General features: G+C 55.6%; 1 protein-coding gene across 1 annotated transcript in view; it reads left to right on the top strand.

Moving 5' to 3' along the window:
- Nucleotides 1-435: 435 nt before the first annotated feature.
- STIM1 (stromal interaction molecule 1) overlaps nucleotides 436-21,453 on the top strand; it is a gene marked incomplete at its 5' end in the record, with an annotated part of 45,856 nt that continues 24,838 nt past the window's right edge. The window contains 5 exons of the mRNA XM_031062620.1: nucleotides 436-582; nucleotides 7,006-7,120; nucleotides 11,756-11,867; nucleotides 12,762-12,877; nucleotides 17,999-18,176. Coding sequence (XP_030918480.1) covers nucleotides 436-582; nucleotides 7,006-7,120; nucleotides 11,756-11,867; nucleotides 12,762-12,877; nucleotides 17,999-18,176 — 668 coding nt within the window. The remainder of the gene's footprint in view (nucleotides 583-7,005; nucleotides 7,121-11,755; nucleotides 11,868-12,761; nucleotides 12,878-17,998; nucleotides 18,177-21,453) is intronic.

Below are 21,453 nucleotides of genomic sequence, written 5' to 3' on the forward strand. Positions count from 1 at the left end.
TCTTAGAAAGTAGAAAATGATGTGAAAAGCAGCCAGAAGAGCCTGTTCCATAATCAGGAAGAGGGAAGGGTTTTAATTGCCGTGTTTTATAAACACAAAGCTCTTCCTCCCCAAACGCCCTGGCTGCACATGGTGCCAACACCAGCAGCCTCCAAGGGAGACGTGGAGCTGGGGCTGTGGGCAGGAGCCAGCCCCTGCTGGGAGAGTGGAGGGCTGGGCTGAGAGGGGCACCCTGCCCTGCCCTGCTGGGGCCACGGGCAGGAGCCAGCCCGTGCCAGGAGAGCTGCCCTGGTGGAGTGTGTGTGGAGGGCTGGGCTGAGAGGGACACCCTGCCCTGCCCTGCTCTGCTGGAGCCAGGCTCCGTGCCCAGCCAGCTGCAGGGACCCACCAGGGGACGGGTGCTCCCTGAGGGTTGGTGCTGCTGCCTGACGTGCTGCTGTCGCCCCTGCAGAGTTCTGCCGCATCGACAAGGCCCTGTGCCACGACGAGGACGAGCAGCTGAGCTTCGAGGCCGTGCGCAACATCCACAAGCAGATGGACGACGATGCCAACGGCAACGTGGACGTGGAGGAGAGCGACGAGGTCGGTGCAGGGCTGGGCTGTGCCCAGTGGGGCCTTGAGCAGCTGGAACAGGGGCTAGATGGAGTTATGGGCAGTAGAGAGGGTATTTATTGAAGGGACTTCAAAGGCCACACCCTGGCAGGACCGCAGCCACAGTCGTGGCTCTGCCCAGGTGGCACCAAGATGGAAGCAAAAGAGCTTGGTCATGGGATCTCACATTTGTATAAGTTTTAGTCCATTTGCATACAGGAGTTCACTGTCCAATTAATGACTTCGAATGATGAAGTTTCATCCTCCTTGCTCGCTTGCCCACCCTCCTCTTTTCACATTGTTTGTGCTTTGGGCCTGAAGTTTGAAGAGATTGTCCTTGAGTCTCCAGCTAGAATAGGGTGGTTTTGTCTTCACCACCCTGTGAAAAGATCCTGGTAATACTAAATGTAAAGCCAAAAGCTGCACACCAAAACAGAAAAGAGAAACTTCAAACCCAAGGTATCACCAGGGCCTTGTCCAGCCCAGTGCTGGGGCTGCTCTCACAGTCAGGCTGCTGTGCCCAGGGCTGCACTTGGGCTTGGTGCCTCCTCCTCAGCACAGGGGAAGCCACGTGTCACCTTGAGATGATCCAAGGGGTGTCTCAGCACTGTCACCAGTGCTGGCTGGGGCTTCTCTTTGCTGCTGGGGGTTTGTAGCCACTTCATTGTTGTCAGAGCAGCTGTGGGTGTCTTATCCCTAAAAGTGTCCAAGGCCAGGTTGGATGAGGCTTGGAGCAACCTGGGACAGTGGAAGGTGTCCCCCATGGTAGGGGGGCCATCCCCCATTGCAGGGGATGGAATTAAATGAGCTTTAATGTCCCTCCCAGCCCAAACCATTCCATGATTTTATGTTTACTGCATTCTTGCAGCAGCCAACTAAAGCAGTTTCAGTCCATGTGTGCTCACTGCTAAAAAAGGAGCAGCTTTTTGTTGTGTTAGCCTTAGACATTTTAGCTGATAAAGGATTGAAGAGAAAGTTGTTCTTTGTTTACACAAGCACCGATGGAAATAAGAGTCTGCAGGAAAAGGGAAAGCTCTTTGTTTGCAGTGTTGCCTCAGTTGTGGTGGGTGCTCGTTGGAGGTGAGGAATTCTGTCTTGTAGGGAGAACTGGCAGCTAAACAGGAAAGGCAGAGTGTTGGAAGCTGAAAGGAAGCACGTGGGTGCAGGGATGTGCTGCCACTCACGGGTAGCTCTGCAGTCCCAGGTGACAGAATCCCAGACTGGTTTGGCTGGAAGAGACCTTAAATCCACCCAGTGCCACCCCTGCCATGGCAGGGACACCTCCCACTGTCCCAGGCTGCTCCAGCCCCAGTGTCCAATGCTGCCAGGGATCCAGGGGCAGCCCCAGCTGCTCTTGCAAACCCAGCCATCAGAATGTCCCTCTGGAGCAGTGACAGTCCCCAGGGACATGGCACAGGCCCCTGGTGCCAGGAGCTGCTGGTTTTGGGTGGCTGTTCCCAGCTTGTTGGGCTGTTCCCTCTGCCTCAATCCCACTTGACTGAGTAATGAAAACAATTGAAAGGCTTCCAGTTGCATTTCCTCCACCTCTTGAGGTGTTTCCCTAGAGGCAGCTCCCTGCACTGGGTGGCTGGAGCTGCAGCTCAGCCTCTCCCAGGGGCTGGGGCAGCCTTGGGCAGCCCAGTTCAGCCCAAGTGTGCTGTTCCCTGGCATTAAAGTAGGAATAAGCCTGGTGTCCTTAGGGCTGGGCAGAGCTGGCAGTTTTATGTCTCTGAGCAAATCTTGCCCCCGCTCCCACTAGAGTCATTGGGTGCTCCTGGTACAAAACACTGCTGGGAATGTGTGCTCAGAGCCTTGGCACAGAGACACTGCCAGGGGGGAGGAATTCAATGGGTTTTTCCAGGAGGCTCCAGAATCACTGCCTTGGTGCTCCTACAGCCACTCCCCAAACCCCTCTGAGCCCTGCCAGGGCTGCTCCTGCTCCCAGCACCTCTGCTCTGCTTTCAGCAGGGAGCAGGGCTGGAAAAGGGTCTGGAGCACCAGGAGAGGCTGAGGGGGCTCAGCCTGGAGCAAAGGAGGCTCAGGGGCCCTTGTGGCTCTGCACAAGTCCCTGCCAGGAGGGCACAGCCGGGGGGGTCGGGCTCTGCTCCCAGGGCACAGGGACAGGAGCAGAGGGAGCGGCCTTAATTGAACCAGGGGAAGTTCAGGTTGGACACTGGGAAAATTCCTCCTGGAAAGGGCTGTCCAGCCTGAGCAGGGCACAATCCCAATCCCCTTCCTGCCCACACTGTGGGATCAGCCCAGGGCACAGGGATTTCAGGTCCCAGTGCTCGTGGCCAGGGCCTGTGGAGCTGCTCCCAGTCCATTCTCCCCAGGCTGTGTTTGTGCTGGGATTGCCCGGAGCCAGAGTGCTCAGGTTGTTGCATTTACAGTTGGGGTCCATGGTTTTGGAAGTCTTTTCCAACTTCAGTGATTCCCTGTCCCTGGATTCCATCCATGCAGCTGCTGCTTTACCTCTGCTAAGCTTTTATTGAAGTTGCATTAGGTTCACCTGTCTGTAAGTTCTGGAGCCACTCAGTGAGGTATTGCAGGAATTTCCCTCTCTGAGCCGGCTCCTGCTGTGTTCTCCCTGTCAAGGTTATCGCTCTCCCCACCATGGACCCTGCAGTCAGGTTTAACTCTGGGCTCTGGGGGGACAGCTGCTGGGGGATTATTGGGAAGAATGCAGGAGGCTCAAATTTAAACCTTTTACGGGGTTCATGGGCTTCCAGGATGGTCTGGTTTGGAGGGACTTTAAGCCTCATTCAGTTCCACCACCTGCCATGGGCAGAGACACCTTCCATGATGCCAGGTTGCTCTAAGCCTGGTCTAGCCTGGATTGGAACCCTTCCAGGGATGGGCATTTTCCTGCTTGGTTGAGAACTTTACATTTTCATTTATTATTTTGGCCCCTACCCTTTGGGGGTCAATGATGGGAGTGTTTTGTTGAGACTGAAACCCCTGCCTGGGCAGAAGGGGACACACAGACAGCACAGGTATTTTTAAAATAAATGATGGGTGGAGTTGTGTCCCACAGCTTCGCGCTGTCCATACATCATCCTTGCAGTTTCAATGAAGTTTCAGATGACATCAGTGGCCTCAATTAAAGTGAAAGAACTGTCCCTCATGGGGAAATCTTCTAATTAGGGATCTATTCCTGTCTCCACGCTCGCAGCAAAGGCAGCTCTGGCTCTTTGGGATGTGGCTGCCCAGTGCCCGGGCTCTGGGATGCTGCCAGCCTGGTTTCCTCAGGAAACAAGGTTTGTGTGGCTGCTCAGCCTTTCTCTGGCTCCTCCCAGAGCCAGGTGCTGCTGCCTGGGCTCGCTGGGTGGAGAAGGCCTTGGAGCCAGGAGTTTTCTGTGCCTCTGGGGCAGCTGGGGGCAGCTGCTGGGGCTGGGGAGCACAGGCAGCTGCCGGCTCGTGGCCGGCTCTGGCCCTTGGCTGGGCTCAGCAGGAGATGGTGCTCGGGAGGGAGGGTGGCACACATCCAGGGCTGTGGGAGGGATGGGAAGCTTTGAAAAATCACTCCAGTAGCTGCAGTTTCTGCAGATAAAAAAAACCACAGGACAGAGTTCAAGGAGAGGTTGGACAACGCTCTCAGGCACAAGGTGGGGTTGTTGTGGCTGTGCAGAGCCAGGGCTTGGGCTTGATGATCCTTTTGGGTCCCTCCCAACTCAGGAGATTCCGTGATTCTATGGAAAAAAAAACTCTCCAGAAAATCCCATTTGGTGGATCTGCTCATTTCTGAGTGTGCCTTCAGCCAGCAAGTTTGTCCCCAGTCCCTCTGCAGCTCTCCTGGATCCCTTCAGGCCCTGCCAGGGGCTCTGAGCTCTCCCTGGAGCTTTTCCTCTCCAGGTGAGCCCCCCCAGCTCTCCCAGGCTGGCTCCAGCCCCGGAGCAGCTCCGTGGCTCCTCTGGGCTCACTCCAGCAGCTCCAGGTCCTCCTGCTCTTGGAGGCCCCAGAGCACCAAGATCAGCATTCCCAGGCTGAGTTTTCCCACTGTGATCCCAGCTCCTCCCAGGGTTTGTAGCAGTGGTTCTGGTCCTGTTGCTTTTGGCTGGTTTGACCAGGGTTTGTCGTTCCGTGGACTTGGGTTTGACTCAGTTTCCTTGTGGATTCACAGCCTGGCTGAGGCTGGGATGGTCTGGATGGGATCCTGGAGATGGTCTGTGGGACTTTGGCAATGGTCTGGTCCACTCTCTGTCCAGGACTCAGAGCTTTGGGTGTCTCCAGGCCCGGGATCAGTGGGATCTTTAACACTTGGAAGTGCTGCTTCTCAGTGGTTTGCAAGTCGGTCAGTGCTCTGCACAGTGTTTCTTGTGCCTGGGCTTTGGAATATCTGGGATAGTGGAAGGTGCCCCTGTCCATGGCAGGGGTGGGACTGGGTGGACTTCAAAGTCCTTCCAACCCAAACCAGTCTGGGACTCTGTAGTGGGATACAGGATGGGTAAATGAAGATGGTATAGAATGTAATCTTATCCCCCAACGAGTTGCAGCTGAGCCAATTACTAAAGATTAGGAGCAGGCCTGATCTGAACAGCCACGCCTGTAGCCAATAAGAACAGTGGTATAAAAGAGTGGGTTGGTGGGATCTGGAGTCAGATGGCTGCTGCAAGGACCAGGACCTGTTGGTGCTTAGAGGAGCTGCCTATGAGAAACAACGAGGAGGTACAAAACCATGGTGGTATGGAATCCTTGCACCATAATGATAATAGAACTCTTGCTGTATAAGACAGCAGGACTCCCATGTGTTTGTCTTTTCCCCAGAAGGTACTGATGGAAAATGTGCTTTAAGGTCTGTCTGGGCTTTGGTGGGCTCCTCCCAGCTCCCCCAGCCCCATCCTGCATCCTCTCCCTGCTCATTTATTGGGACATCCCCCAGCCCAGCTCTGTCCCCTCTGCCGAGTCCTTGGGTTTGTTATGGCCCCCGTGAGCCCAAGGGAAGCTGAGGGATCACCTTTCCTTTCTGTGCTCCCGAGCTAAATATACAGAGCAGCAGCTGACCGTGCTGTGGTGGGAGCTGGAGCTGGGCCGGTGACATTGGTGACATTGCCACGTTCCCACTGGGTCACGGCGGCACCCACGGGGGGACAGGGCTTGGCCCTGCTGAAACACACATCTTCCCTACAATCTCTTATTTTCCCCATTTCCCCAAATTGTCCCGTTTTGCACATTTCCCGACGTTCTCCCGTTTTCCATATTTCCCCAGATTCTCCCATTTTCCACATTTCCCCAAATTGTCCCGTTTTGCACATTTCCCCACGTTCTCCCGTTTTCCACATTTCCCCAGATTCTCCCATTTTCCACATTTCCCCAAATTGTCCCGTTTTGCACATTTCCCCACGTTCTCCCGTTTTGCACATTTCCCCACGTCCCTACATTCTCCTGTTTTCCACATTTCCCCACATTCTCCATTTTCCTGTGTTCTGGCAGGCAGAAATTGCCCTGGCAGCCTTTGGGCAGCAGGGCAGAGCCCCAGGCTGGAGCTGCCTCCCTGGCTTTGCAGGGAGCCTGGGATCCAAAGCTGCCCAGATCTTCTCCGTGCCCTGTCTGATGTTAAACACACCTCCAGCTCTAAGGTGTTTCTTGGGTGTTTTTATCATCCTGTAGCACGTGGAAGAGCCCAGGGATGAAGCTGCCTGTGTGGGCATCGTGTCCTGGGGGGTGGGAATGTGGAATTATCCTTGAACTTGGTTCCACCTGTTGGGCACTGGGGTGTGAGTGGTTCTCTGTCTGCTGGTGGATTTCACAGCCTGGTTTGGGTTGGGAAGGACCTCAGAGCCCACCCAGTGCCACCCCTGCCATGGCAGGGACACCTCCCACTGTGCCAGGCTGCTCCAACCTGGCCTTGGGCACTGCCAGGGATCCAGGGGCAGCCCCAGCTGCTCTGGGCCCCCACTGAGCTGGGATACACAGATTTATTTCTATTTTTCAGTGGAACTGCCTCCCCTCCTGCCCGTGGCATTTGTTCCAGCTTGGATTTGAAGGCGCAGATCAAATCCAGTAATAATTCTTGGGTTGTTACTCCAGTGACATAAAGCTGGTTTCATTGTGCCACTTAGGGGAATTTTTGGTGTTACTATAATTCAGAGAAAAGTCTGGAATCCCAAGGCCAAAGGTTCTAATTAATTACCCCTTTTCTGTATTAAAATGAATTTAACATATTTATTTACTGAGTATTTCCTGGCTGGTCTTCCCAGGAACAGAGATATTCAGGGGTACAGCAGGGAATATGCCTATATCTGTATAAAAGATAGATGTATATCTCTAATATATCCTTTATATTTATGGGGTTTTTAAAATTCAGATTTATTGTTACTTTCCCATCAAAATTACTACTTTTCAGATTTTTTTTATGCTCCTCATCTCCCTAAAAGATGAACCAAAGCTTAATCCTGCTGTTAATTCCTCTCCTAGTTCTTGAGGGAAGACTTGAATTACCATGACCCAGCAGTCAAGCACAGCACTTTCCATGGAGAGGACAAGCTCATCAGTGTGGAGGACCTCTGGAAGGCCTGGAAAACATCAGAAGGTAAAAAAAGGGGCAAAAAGCCAAGAAATCCTTTCCCAGGAGTGCCAGAGTTTGGATTGCAGATGCCCTGGGCAGAGTGTGCAGCTCTCAGGAGGATTGTGCTGCTCTTCCTCCCTTGTTCCAGGCCTTGTGCTCTTCCAGCTCCCTTTTTGGGGTGTGCATTCCCAGGATTTCCTCAGGGTTGGTCCTTCCAAACTCTTCCTGCTGCACCTGAGCATGGCCACCAAAGGATCAGTTCTTGTTTTGTTCCTCTGCCTTAGAAGTGGATGTAAAATACAGCCAAATTCCAGGTTCTTCAAACCCCCAGTTCCAGATGAAATTGTAATGGGGTGATAACATCCTAAAGATTCAGGAGAGCTGCTTGGGAGCTTTCCTGCAGGTTGTGCTTTCCTTGGGAGAAATGTTTTTAACCTGGAAAGCTCCTTCACAGTGAAAAGAAGAGAGAATAAAATCCAGGAAGTGTCATAAGTACACTCCATGTAGAAATAACTTTTAGCTGTTCCAAAATGCTGTTATTTATCCCAGCATCCAGGGAGGTGGTGGGAGTTCAGCTTCTGCTGAGAAACTTCCTGAAATTTGGCAATCTTGGAATAAACTTTTAAGATTGGCAAGTGCTTCCCCAGTGCTTTCACACAGAATTCCACAGAAATCAGTAATCCAGTTTTTTTAATGCTCCTCATCTCTAAAAGAGGAGTTCTGTCTACATTCATTCCCTGAAATACTGGATATTAATCTTCTAATCAGTTCACCAGCCAGAGAAATTTCAGTTTCTCATTTGTGTCCTGTTGGTATTTGACTTTTCTTCCTTAAATTGCTCTGGTGGGATGTGCTCTGTGTTCCCAGAGCTGTGGGTGCAGCTGCAGGGAGTGCAGCAGCCCCTCCCATTCCCTGGAGCAGTGAGTGAGGTGCAGCATCTGCACCAGGGATTGGAAACACAGGGGCTGTGCATGAGGAGACGAGAGAGGAGAAGCTGCAGGGAGAGCTCAGAGCCCCTGGCAGGGCCTGAAGGGCTCCAGGAGAGCTGCAGAGGGACTGGGGACAAGGCCTGCAGGGACAGCACCCAGGGAATGGCTGCCAGTGCCAGAGGGCAGGGCTGGATGGGATCTTGGCAATGAGGAATTGTTCCCTGGCAGGGTGGGCAGGCCCTGGCACAGGGTGCCCAGAGCAGCTGGGGCTGCCCCTGGATCCCTGGCAGTGCCCAAGGCCAGGCTGGACACTGGGGACAGTGGGAGGTGTCCCTGCCATGGCAGGGGTGGCTCTGGGTGGGATTTGAGGTCCCTCCCTACCCAAAGCAGTCTCTGTGATATCCATGTGACAATTCCAGAGCTGTGTATCCCAGACCAAACTCTCTCCCATGGATTTGGACAGGGATGTGTTGACAATTCTTGTCCACAGCGCTTTAGGAGTGGCACAGTTGCCCAGGACAGGGAGGGAAGCACATCCTGGGGGGATATCACAACCCTGTGGATGTGGCACTTGGGAGCATGGTCAGGGGTGGCCTTGGCAGTGCTGGGGGTGGTTGGACTCTGGGCTCAGAGGGATTTTCTGGCCTCAGGCATGCTGTGATTCCATGACTCTGAGTCCCTGTGCCTCCTGTGTGCCAGGAGTGTCTCCTGTAAGAAATATTTATCCCATTACAGGCTGTTTACACATGGCTTTGCCTGGACTGTGTTTTGCTGTCAGCTGGGAAAGGGCAGAAATCTTTAAGGGATGGAGGAGAACATCCCTTGATATTCAGCAGGCCCCTAATTACTGAGCGGCCCTGGCCCTGGCCCTGGCACACCAGGACCTGGCAGGCTGCTGTGGCACAGTCGGTGGCCAGTGCTGCACTCAGCTCCTGCTCCTGTCTTCTCTGTCATCATCTTGTAGATCTGGCTGATGGAACAAGTGACTGGTTTCTGAAGGGTGCTCTGATGTCATGGAATCACAGAGAGTTTGGCATGGGAGGGAGCTCACAGCCCACCCAGTGCCACCCCTGCCAGGTGGGAACCTCCCACTGTGCCAGGCTGCTCCAGCCCCAGTGTCCAGCCTGGCCTGCGGCTCTTCCAGGGAAGTTTGAAGCCTAATTTTGGAGTTTGACTGAAGTCATGAATCAGGCTTTAGGAAAGGTCTGCTCCCTCCTGTGGGTGTGAAAAGCAGCTGTGAAGGGCACTGACATCTCATGGGATGGATGGGGTGGCTGGGCCTGTGTCATTTCTTTTCAAACCTTTGCTTTTCCTCCCGTCCATTGATGCTGTTCCTGGTCACGTGTGGAAAGTAAAAAGACATTTCTGCCCCTGAATTATGGCAGAAGATAAAGGCTGTGATGTCCTTGTGAGGTGCTGGGTCTGAGGGATGGCACCTGGGCGAGCCTGGCTCTGCCAAAGCCGTGGAAGCAATGGCAGATCATCCCCTGGGTGGGGAGGTGGGGCAGGGTCCTGCCCATCTGTGCCGGTGCTTCTCAGGGATTCTTCCCAAAAGAGCCACAGCTGCACGTGGGAGTGAGAGGAGCCAGGGGCTCTGGAGGAGCACAGGGCGAGCAGTGCTGCTGGCTGGGGATGGGGCCTCATGTCCTGTGGAAAGTGCTGATGATGTCACCATGCAGGGCCTGTGGCTTCTCCCATCCTTCCATCATTGGCATCCTGCTGGTGCCCACAGCCACTCGTGCCCCCCAGTGTGTGGGACAGTGACCAGGACAGTAGGGAGGGTTGGTGGCCTTGTCTGTGCCACCCTGCAGCTGGGTCACCGTGCCAGCGTCCATGGGGATGGCACCTTCCTTTGGAGCCTTGCTGTCCTTGCTTGGTGCTGGGCTCTGCCTCTGCTCCATCAGCTTCATCATCTCCCTCAGCTTCATCCACTCAGTTAGCTCTGAGCTCCATCTCTGAGCTCACTCATCTCTCCCAGATCCCTCATCTCTCTCATCTCTGTCATTCTCTGAGGTCCACCTCCCTCAGCTCCCTCGGGTCTGTGAGCTCCCTCAGCTTCCTCATCTTCATCTTTCTCCTCTTCATCAGTTCAATCAGCTCTCTGAGCTCGCTCATCTCTCTCAGCTCCCCCATCTGTCACAGCTCAATCTCCCTCATCTCTCCCAGATCTCTCATCTCACTTATCTGAGCTCCATCTCCCTCATCTCTCTCAGCTCCCCCACATCCCCCAGCTCTCTCCTCCCTCCTCTCCCTCACCCCTCAGCTCCCCGTGGGAGGTGTTGGGCTCCCTGGAGCTTGGGCAGATGTTTCTGTGCTTGTGTGCCCAGTCAGGGTTGGCATTGCAGCAGAGCCAGGCAGCCCTGCAGGGCCAGGGGATGATAAATTCAAGTGTAACAAAGCCCCTGTCCAATAAACACATCTGCTGTGTCCCAGGCCAGGTGGGACATGGCACTGGGACAGTGGGAGGTGTCCCTGCCATGGCAGGGGTGGCACTGGGTGGGCTCTGAGGTCCCTCCCAACCCAAACCAGTCTGGGATTCTGGGATTGTGTTTGCATTCAGAGCGTTGCTGTAAGTACAGCACAAGGAAGTGGCAGAGGCAGGAGCTTGATTTCCTAAGGTTTCCTCACTTAGGCTCTGGAGCTGCATGACAGCCCATAAATAATGCACAGATGCCCGGGGAGGAGGTTAAGGAGCAGAGTTCACCTGGTTCACTTGGGCTGCAGCACCTGCTCCACCTCCTCCCACAGATCCTTTCTCAAGCTGCTTCCGATGGGTTTTTCTGGCACCACTCCGTGTGTGCTTTTCTTAGTCAAAGCTCAGAGGGAATCCCACAATCCCAGACTGGTTTTGGTTGGGAGGGACCTCAAACCCACCCAGTGCCACCCCTGCCATGGCAGGGACACCTCCCACTGCCCCAGGCTGCTCCCAGCCTGTCCAACCTGGCCTTGGGCACTGCCAGGGATGGGGAATGCACAGCTGCTCTGGGCACCCTGTGCCAGGGTGTGGAGCAAGGGGTGAGACTTTGGGAGCTGACCCCAGAATTCAGAGGCTTTGGGCACGATGAACATTCCCTGTTGGAGTGTGGAGGCAGCAGGATCCCCTGGCTGATGGAAACCCCATTGATGCCAGCTTTGGGTCACCTGCCAGCGCTTTGGGTGTTGGCCCTGCCAGGGTGCCCAGCCCGAGCCCTGCTGGTGCCATGGCACGAGGTGCAGCCTCCTCTGCTCCTCTATCTGATGGCCTCATTGCATGTGTTAATTTTGGGAACTGGGAGCACAGGGGCAAGACAGTCCTGGGACAGGTGTGTTGTGACAGAGAAAGCTCCAGGCAGCTCTTCCCATGCCATGTGGGGTCTGTGGGCACTCAGGGGCAGCAGAGCCTCAGGGGTTCCTGAGTCTGGGCAAAAATGGTCCCACGAGGGGGAGGCTGGGGTCCTGCAGGACTGCCTGGAGTGTCCCAGTGCCAGAGGGCAGGGCTGGATGGGATCTTGGCAATGAGGAATTGTTCCCTGGCAGGGTGGGCAGGCCCTGGCACAGGGTGCCCAGAGCAGCTGGGGCTGCCCCTGGATCCCTGGCAGTGCCCAAGGCCAGGCTAGGCACTGGGGACAGTGGGAGGTGTCCCTGCCATGGCAGGGGTGGCTCTGGGTGGGCTGTGAGGTCCCTGCCAGCCCCAGGCATGGCTCCCTGGTGTCCATGCCCCCCATGAGCTGTGCTGTTGTGCTCTCTGCAGTGTACAACTGGACGGTGGACGAGGTGGTGCAGTGGCTCATCTCCTACGTGGAGCTGCCCCAGTACGAGGAGACCTTCCGCAAGCTGCAGCTCAGCGGCCACGCCATGCCCAGGTCAGTGCCAGGCCTGTGTTTGGTGCCAGCCCCGGGACAGTGCCATGTCCTGAGCCAGTGCCATGCCTGGGTCAGTGCCGTGCCAGGGTCAGTGCCATGGCCCGGGGCAGTACCATGCCCAGGGCAGTGCCATGCCCAGGGCAGTTGTGCTCTCCCTGTGAGGGTGGGCAGGCCCTGGCACAGGGTGCCCAGAGCAGCTGGGGCTGCCCCTGCATCCCTGGCAGTGCCCAAGGCCAGGCTGGACACTGGGGTTGGAGCAGCCTGGGACAGTGGGAGGTGTCCCTGCCATGGTAGGGGTGGCACTGGGTGGGATTTAAAATGCCTCCCAACCCAAACCATTCCATGATTCTGTGGAAGAGGTGCACTGGCTGGGAGTCAACCTAAACTTGTAACAGGTTGGAAAAACCTCAGTGCAGCTTTTTTGGATAAATGTTCCTGTTGCTGAAAAAGGGCCTTTTCATCTGACTGGGAAGGAGGGATGAACTGGGGATAAAATGGGGATGGTTTTGAGGCAGCACAATGTGCGTCCACATCCCTTCCAAGGGAGAATTGTGGTTTGTGGTCTGTGACCCAGGATGTAAAGGCAATGGAGATTTGGTTAAAAAATACTGAATAGTGATTGGTAGGACACCAAAAGATGGATTTTGATGGGAAATCAGTTCCTCATGCTGTCAGGTAATGAATTCAGCCTGGCCCTGGTTTTTCCTGCTCTCTCCCAGTCCTAAAAATGCTGCTGCAAAGTGTCCTGGAGACACCTTGGTCAGAGACAGCAGCAGTGAGGGGTTTGCCCTGGTAGCAGGGAGCTCCAGGCCCTGCTCTGCATCTCCCTGATGCCTGCTGTGCTGCTGGCCCTGGTGGCTGTGCCCACAGCAGTTTTTGTCCCCTGTTGTGCAGGCTGGCAGTGAACAACGCCACCATGATGGGCACAGTGCTGAAGATGACCGACCGCAGCCACCGGCAGAAGCTGCAGCTCAAGGCTCTGGACACGGTGCTCTTTGGGCCTCCTCTGTGTGAGTACCAAACCCACCTGCCAGCCTTGGGAGCCGCCCCCAGGGCCACCAGAGCCACTTCTGGGTGACACAAAGTGCCCAGCACCGCCTCAGCCAGGGGAGTCATCCCAGCACAGATACCTGGAGCAGGAGGGGTTGGTTCTGGGTTTGTGGGAGCAGCTCTGTAGCCTGGAGCATCCTGGGCTGGCATTCCCATCTCAGAGGGCTCTCGCAGAGGTGCAGCTGGGATCTCCTGTGACCACAGGGTAGAACCTGTTGCCCCTCTGTGGTGCTGGAGGGCAGCAATCCTGCCTGCTCCCAGGCAGCTGGAGCTCTGCCATGTCCTGGAGCTCTGTCATCATCTCCTGGGCTTTCCTGCGGCTCCACTGTCCTGTCCTGAGGCTCTGCTGGTGACTCGGGCTGTGAACTACCCACCTCTGGAGGAGGGGAGGAGCAGCAGGCTGGATGGGAAGTTTAGGGTGGTGCTGGGAGGCCCTGGGCTCCTTTGATGCCTTATCAAGAGCTCAAGCTCTCTGATGTGTGTCTCCACGCTCCAGGTGCTCCCTCTGGCTCCTGTCTGCTCCCTACTGAAGGTGCTTTTGTCTCTCTGCTCCTCTGGCATGGCTTTCTCTGGGCTTTGGGTGCAGAGGAGTGGAACCCCCCTTTCCTGCTGCCCACGCTGGGGAATTTTGGGGTCCCAGTGCTCATGGCTGGGGCATTTCTGGCCTCTCCCACCCCAGCACCCCCAAGTCCTTCTCCCCAGGGCTGCTCTCCAGCCATTCCCACCCAGTCCTGGGAAACTGCCTGTGCAGTGTGAACCACAGTGTGAGGCTGGGCAGAGCCATAGGGAGCAAATCGCAAGCCTGGCTTGTACAATCAGCCATTTTTGCTCACAGTTATTGAAAAGCCTCTTTTTGCACAGGCACAGTTTGTTTTTTATTTATTGCCTATGTTAAATGTGAAGCTTTTTGATGCCTGGGTGGCTCCAGCCCAGCGACTCCTGTGCTGGGGGCAGAGTTTTTCCAGAGTTGTTGTGCTGTGTAAATGGCAGAGTGAATGGCTTGTACTGGCTGGGAATTAATGGCTGTTGCCACGCTGGAGCTGTTTGTTCTGCCCTGCAGCACCCTGGGCACAGAGATCAGAGTGTGCAGGGAGCCGTGGGGCTGCTCCCACCCCTCTCAGCTCCTGCTGGGAGCTTTCCAGGCCAGGGCTGCTGGAAGGTGTCCCTGCTCACAGCAGGAGGTGCCGTGGGATGAGCTTGGAGGTCCCTCCCAGCCCAAACCATTCCATGGTTCTATATCCAGGGTGTGTGAGAAGTGGAAATACACTTTCAATCTGCAGCTGAAGGAGAGGTTGATCCCTTTTCAGAAGGTAAAATTTGCTGGTTTCTGGTCATCTGAATGGCTTTGTCTCCACTCAAGGGGAGAGGTTGTTTATCTAAACCAATTCCTTCAGGAATGGATTGCACAACACCTTTCAGGAGCCAGCAGCAAGTGGCAGCTTGGGCAGTGCTCAGTGACCTTTCAAGCTGCAGGAGCTGCTTTACACCTCCTTTCCCATGGTCAGGGCAGGTGGCTCTGGAGGGGAGCTGGGCTCTGGGGGTCTCTGAGCTGCTGGCAGTGGGATGTGGTGCACAGGTGCACAGTTCCAAGGGTTTGTCTCCTCCCTGGAAGCTCTGTTCACCACAGGTGTAAAAGCTTTGATAAAAGCAGCCTCACTTGGAGCCCCAGGCCTCCTGCAGGCTCCTAAATCCAGACACCCTGCTGCCCATGGGGATCACAGCAGGTGGATTCACAGTGCTGCTCCTGCTGCTGGGTGAAGCTTTTGCCAGCCCAGGGCTCCAGGGGTGGGTGTCTGGCTCGTGGCAGAGCTTCCAGCCACATTCCATGGCCAGGTTCCATGTGGATCTGCAAGCTCCTGCCATCCCCCCAGGTCTGGTTCCTGCTGCCAGGCTCCAGCCCTGCCATTTCCTCCAGCAAACAGGCCTGACCACTTCAGCTCTGTAATTAATCCAAGTGCAAGGGAGCGTGCTGCAATTATAGTCTAAGCAACGAGAGATGATTCCTTCTGTGTCTGTCCCTTTGGGGTCCTGTTCCTGTGGTTCAGGAATTTATCTGGCACAAAATAGCACAATTTCAGGTGAAACATGGAATCCCAGACTGGTTTGGGTAGGGAGAGACCCTAAATCCCCCCCAGTGCCACCCCTGCCATGGCAGGGACACCTCCCAGTGTCCCCAGTGTCCAGCCTGGCCTTGGGCACTTCCAGGGATCCAGGGGCAGCCCCAGCTGCTCTGGGCACCCTGTGCCAGGGCCTGCCCACCCTGCCAGGGAACAATTCCTCATTGCCAAGATCCCATCCAGCCCTGCCCTCTGGCACTGGCAGCCATTCCCTGGGTGCTGTCCCTGCAGGCCTTGTCCCCAGTCCCTCTGCAGCTCTCCTGGAGCCCCTTCAGGCCCTGCCAGGGGCTCTGAGCTCTCCCTGCAGCTTCTCCTCTCCAGGTGAGCACCCCCAGCTCTCCCAGGCTGGCTGCAGCCCCTCTGGGCTCTCTCCAGCAGCTCCAGGTGCTCCTGCTGTTGGTGTCCCAGGACTGCAGGCTCTGCAGGTGCAGCTCTGCTGCTTTTGAGCTTGGGACAGACCTTTCTGTAATTTGATCCCTTTCCCTGCTGCTCCTGTGCCCTGGGCCAGAGACTGGGGGCACCGTGGCAGAACCTGGGATTGTTCCTGTGCAGTCGATTGTGATTTAAACCCCCTGGCTTTGTGCCTGGCCCTCAGCAGGGCTGGCACAGCCTGTCCTGCACCCGTGTGGCCGTGGCTGCTCCCAGCAGCAGGCAGGCCTGGGCTCACCTTACACCTGCACAGGCTGCAGGAAAAGCAGTGCACACCATGGCAAACAGACTTCCCAACCCTTCCCATTTCCTTGTGGGAAAGGAAAGCAGACACAGTTTTATCACAGACTGATTGTTCTGCTCAGCTGCAGGACTTGATGTCCTCCTGGGTTTGCAGCTCTGCCTGGGCTTGGTGTTTGAAATAAGTAAAATGATAGAATAAGGGAGGAAGATCTGGAGCTGCAGGAGGGTTGGTTGGGATTAGACACCAGAAAAAAGCATCTACAATGAAGGTGAGATGCTCCCAGGGCTGGAACCCCTGTGCTCTGGGGTGCCAGGCTGAGGGGGAATGGCTCCCACTGCCAGAGGGCAGGGCTGGATGGGATCTTGGCAATGAGGAATTGTTCCCTGGCAGGGTGGGCAGGCCCTGGCACAGGGTGCCCAGAGCAGCTGGGGCTGTCCCTGGATCCCTGGCAGTGCCCAAGGCCAGGCTGGACACTGGGGACAGTGGGAGGTGTCCCTGCTGTGGCAGGGGTGGCACTGGGTGGGATTTAGGGTCCCTCCCAACCCAAACCATCCTGGCATTCCATGCTTCTACATTTCCATCCAAGCTGAGTTTTCCTCAGAGTTTCCTCTGCCCGTGTCTATCACTATAGGACACTGAATAACACAACGCACACACTGCTGTTCTCAAGGCAAAAAAGGGAAGTTTATTTTCTGACTCCAACATTTATAGATTTCTAAAAGTGACTGTGGATTGGTGGGTTACAGTGCCACCTCTCCAGTGACGCTGGACAAACCAACAGTCCATCAAATTTCTTTTCCTCTATAAAAAATGCAAAACAATGTAAGTTATTTACATAAAGTGTGTGAAAAAGTTCATTACAAGAATGTAAACGTTAGAAGGCTTAGAAAAATCAGGGAGACACGTGTCTTTGGCCAGGGCTGGTGCAGAGGAAGGGTGTGTGCAATGCTGCTGTGCTGGAGCTGAGCCCAGCTGGCACCAGGGGCAGGACAGGGACCAGCTGGGGTGGGGCTGGCAGGGGATGGCCCAGGGGGCAGGAGAGCAGGGCTGTGGGGCTGTGGGAGGGTGGAACACAAAGCACTCTCCAGATGGGAGCTGCAGGGACTGAGGCAGAGGGATGTGCAGGCGCTTGCCAGGATCTGCTCCCTCGGAAGAGGATGTTGTGCTGATCCATCCGGAGGGGAGCGGGGCCAGCGCTCACCTTGTTTAGTTCTGAGTGCTGCATCTGCCCTGCGTGCTCGCAGGGAGTGATGGAGCACAGGTGCTGCTGGGGGAGATGGTGCTTGCCTGTCTCCTGGGCCTTGGGGAGGGCTCCTGTCCCTCTCCCTCTGCGGGGTAGCCTCTGCATCCATGTGGGCGGGGGGCAGCAGCCCTGTCCCCACGTGTCCATCCAGGTCAGGCTGTGCTGTGCCTTCCCACTTTGTCCCCTCCTGTGTCCCCTCAGCTCTGTCAGATGTGGTTTAGCTGTGATCAGAGAACAGCTTGGCTTGGGAGGGGCTTCAACTCCTGCCTAACCCCCCCCTGCCATGGCAGGGACACCTGCACAGTCACAGCTTCTCTGGGCACCCTGTGCCAGGGCCTGCCCCCTCAGTACAGGTATTTTTCCCCTGCATCTGGTGTGAATTGCCTGTTGTTTGTGGATACTGATCATTAAGTCCCAGCTCACTGGACTGAACTGCTCTTTTTCATTTGTGGCTTTTGCAGCACACACTTGGTTGAGTTACAGGAAAAAATCTGCTTGACTCATCTTTTTGGGCTTTGTGTAGCACTTGAGCCCCCACTTAATTACTTTCATCCTCTCACATGCATCAACACCTTTTTTTGAATTAACTGTTGAAGAAGGGAATTTCCACACTGAGTTGTGATTCTGATGGAAAGCTTGGCAACTTGACAGTTGGACACTTGAGCTGCCCCAGCTGTGATCTCAGCAGTGTTTATTTTGTTCCAAGTGTTTATTTTGTCCTTAGTTACCTGTGCTGCCCTGTAGGATCACAGCCATTCTGGTAGGGTTCCTCTGTGCAGTTTCCCCTGTAGCACTTATTGCCAGGCTAACTGGAGCTGGAAGATTTGTAATTTATCTTTTTTGTTGTTGTTGCTGTCTCCAAACTGAATAAATGTTGTCAAGCTTCTGTTTATCTCCTGAAACACTGAAACAGCTCAACTTTCCCCTGGGTGAATGCTGTGCCACAATTCCTTGTGGGACTGCCCCGAGTTCTCCTGTCTCCCTCTGGCGCAGCAGAGCCCTTCGGAGCTCTCCCTGTGGCCCCAGCAGTGTCTCTGGTCTCTTGCAGTGACTCGACACAACCACCTCAAGGACTTCATGCTGGTGGTGTCCATCGTCATCGGCGTGGGCGGCTGCTGGTTCGCCTACATCCAGAACCGCTACTCCAAGGAGCACATGAAGAAGATGATGAAGGACCTGGAGGGTCTCCACAGGGCCGAGCAGTCTCTCCATGACCTGCAGGAGAGGTAGGTTCCCGTTGTGCATCCAGCTGGAGCACTCAGCTCCTCCTGCACGCTTCTATTCCATCAGGTTTCAGGAAATGCCTGTTTCTAGCTGTCCTGTTACCTCACAACAGTCAGCCCCTTCCTGAGAGACTGGCAAAGCTGCCAGCAGCCTCTGGAGCTCAGATGGGCTGGCTCCTCCTGCAGGGACTTCTGCACCAGGCTGTTCTTTCCTAGTCACAGAACCAGGGAATGCTTTGGGGTCAAAGGGGCCTTAGAGCTTGTCCAGTCCCACTCCTGCTGTGCAATCCAGCTCACGTGGAATTTGTCATGCAAGCTTGTTTCACCTTGGCTTTTGATGGGGAAAAAGTGTGTTTGAACAGTGGGAGCAATCAGGGATTTACACATCCCCTCTTGAATTCTTGGAGATGTGTGGGGAAGCAATACCTGAGTCAAGGGATGTTGCTTGGAAAGTGAAAAAAAAATAATTTTTGGAGTATTAAATAGGAATATCTGGGCTTTTGGCATATGGATCAAAGCCTGCAGCCTCAGGAATGGGATCTCTGCTCCCAGGAATCACTGCAATGGTTCCAGTAGAGCTACTGATGGGAGAACAGGCTCCAAGAGAGCCTCTGGACATAGAGATCTTCTGGGACAGTGAAAAGCCTTCAGCCCTTGTGATGACAAACCCATGGGGTGCTCTGGCAATGGAATATTTTAAGGGCACATTTAGCAAATAACAGAGCAGGATAGTGTGGGCCTTGAACTATTTTCTGTGAGGTTTCAGTGGAATTTGGGAGGATAAACATTAACTAGGCTGCCCTGTGAGCTGATGGCTGCATTTCCAGTGCCTTCTGTGGACATGAGTTTGATGCCAGGCCAGCCACGGGGTGTGGTGAGTGCCCTGTGCAGGCACCAGGGTCCCGAGGGTGTCAGGCTGCCCTGCAGGCCTGCAGCCAGCCAGCTTTTGGGAATCTGTGCACCCCAGGTCTGCAGCCCCACTGTAATGGCCTAGGAGCCCATGGCAGCCTGCAGGGGTTCACCCTGCCCTGAGTGTTGCTGGGAGGGCTCCTGCTCCCCAGTGAGGTGGCACCAACTGGTGTCCCTGAGGAGAGAGCTCCCAGGTGGTGGAGCCATGCTGGCCACGTTCCCCTGGCACAAATCCACTCCCCTCTGGGGCTCCAGCCCACAGCTGGTTCCACACAGCCTCGTGGACGTTTATGTTACAGCTTGGAAGCACTCCCAAAGAAAGTTTGATTTATTTTTCCTGCATCTGGAAGGAGACAGGGATCCCTTCTCCGCATCCATCCCTGGAGCGGCGGCGTCCAGGGCTGGGTGTCACCTCTGAGCTCCAAACTGGAGTGTGCCTGTGGGGAGCGACCTTGGGCCCTGCTGCTGAGGGCACAGCCACGTAAACAAGTGGATGTATGTTCCTGGGAAGTTCAACTAATGCTCTAAAGCCCCTCAGGAAGAAACACAAAACCTCCGGGACTCGGCACAGCCTTGAGCCGGAGCAGCTCGGCAGGGCCTGTCCTCCACAGAGGGCACTGGGCAGGGGCTCAGGGGCTGGGGGTGAGCTGGGGCCTTGGGAGGCCTCTGGGGGGAATGTCCTTCACTTCCTCATCCTTGGGAGGCCTCTGGGGGGAAATGTCCTTCACTTCCTCATCCTCAGGAGGAAAGGAGGTGAACTGGGGGCTTGGGGGGCCTCTAGAGGGAAATGTCCCTTCCCTTCCTCATCCTTGGGAGTCCTCTAGAGGGGAAATGTCCCTTCACTCTCTCATCCTCAGGAGGAAAGGAGGTGAACTGGGGGCTTGGGGGGCCTCTAGAGGGAAATGTCTCTTCCCTTCCTCATCCTTGGGAGGAAAGGAGGAGAACTGGGAGCCTTGGGGGGCCTCTAGAGGGAAATGTCCCTTCCCTTCCTCATCCTTGGGAGGAAAGGAGGAGAACTGGGAGCCTTGGGGGGCCTCTAGAGGGAAATGTCCCTTCCTTGGGAGGAAAGGAGGAGAACTGGGAGCCTTGGGGGGCCTCTAGAGGGAAATGTCCCTTCCCTTCCTCATCCTCAGGAGGAAAGGAGGTGAACTGGGGGCTTGGGGGGCCTCTAGAGGGAAATGTCCCTTCCCTTCCTCATCCTTGCCCAGCGGGGTCCAGCTGGGATCTTCAGCTGCCACAGGAGCAGTGAAAACTCCAGACAGCCCCAGTGCTCCTGGACTTGTGGAGAAGTTGTGCTGCAGTTCTGCTCAGAGACTTCACTTTCAGAGCCTGAAGGGCCCTGCTGTGCTGGCTGGGTGAAGCTCAGTGCTGAGCAGCCCCCTGGAAGGTGCGGGATGCCTCTCCAGTGCCAGTGCTGCTGGCATCTGCTGAGCAGCTCAGACATGCTCCTGGGGAGCTGGGAGCGTTCTTACCAAAGCCCAGCCTTTAGTCATCTCCAGAGCACCTTGGGGAACACCCTGCAGCAGTGACACTTGCCAGGCCATTAGTGACTCATCAGCATCATCAAGCCTTGGCACATCCTACAGAAGCCTGAAAGGAGTGGGCAGGTCTGTTTTGGAGATGTGTGGATTGTATGGAATCTCCTGGAATGTGAGCCCCCTGCTTGCCCAGAGCAGCTGGGGCTGCCCCTGGATCCCTGGCAGTGCCCAAGGCCAGGCTGGACACTGGGAGCACCTGGCACAGTGGGAGGTGTCCCTGCCATGGCAGGGGTGGTCTCACTGCTGTTCCTGGTGCATGGCCCCGTCCTTGTGTGCTGCCCCTGCCCCACTCAGCTAAAAACAACCATAACAACCCCTCAACTGTGCCCCCAAATCCCTGTGGCCAGGCACGAGGAGGACACGTCACCAGCGTGTCACTTGTGTGAGTGGACATTGGGTGTAGGGCACAGCAGGACCCAGGGCTGTGCCAGCAGGGTGTGTGGGGTGTCCTGGTGACTGCAGGGCTGTGCCAGCAGGGCCTGTCCCAGCTGGTGTCAGACACGTGTTCTCAGTTCTGCAGCAGCTGTTTGTCACTGTCATCTTCACTCTGGGACAGCTCCATGACTCTTCAATTCCCCTTGGTAATGGTCTTGGCCAATGGTGTCTGTCCCTTGGGACACCTTTTGGTCTCTGTTCAATGCCCCTGGGACAGCTCCAGGTGGGTGCAGTCTCCCCTGGGACAGGTGACACTGGATCCTCTCTGAGGGTCACTGGCCCAGCTGGTGCCCTGGCAGCCTCACAGCCCTGCTGGGAGCCTCAGCACAGGCCAGCTCCTCAGGGAAAATCCCACTGATCCATGGGGATCCAGGTTTCATTGCTGCTGTCTATTCCTG

Source organism: Geospiza fortis, unplaced genomic scaffold (genome assembly GCF_000277835.1).
Source record: "Geospiza fortis unplaced genomic scaffold, GeoFor_1.0 scaffold96, whole genome shotgun sequence".
Classification (NCBI taxonomy): domain Eukaryota; kingdom Metazoa; phylum Chordata; class Aves; order Passeriformes; family Thraupidae; genus Geospiza; species Geospiza fortis.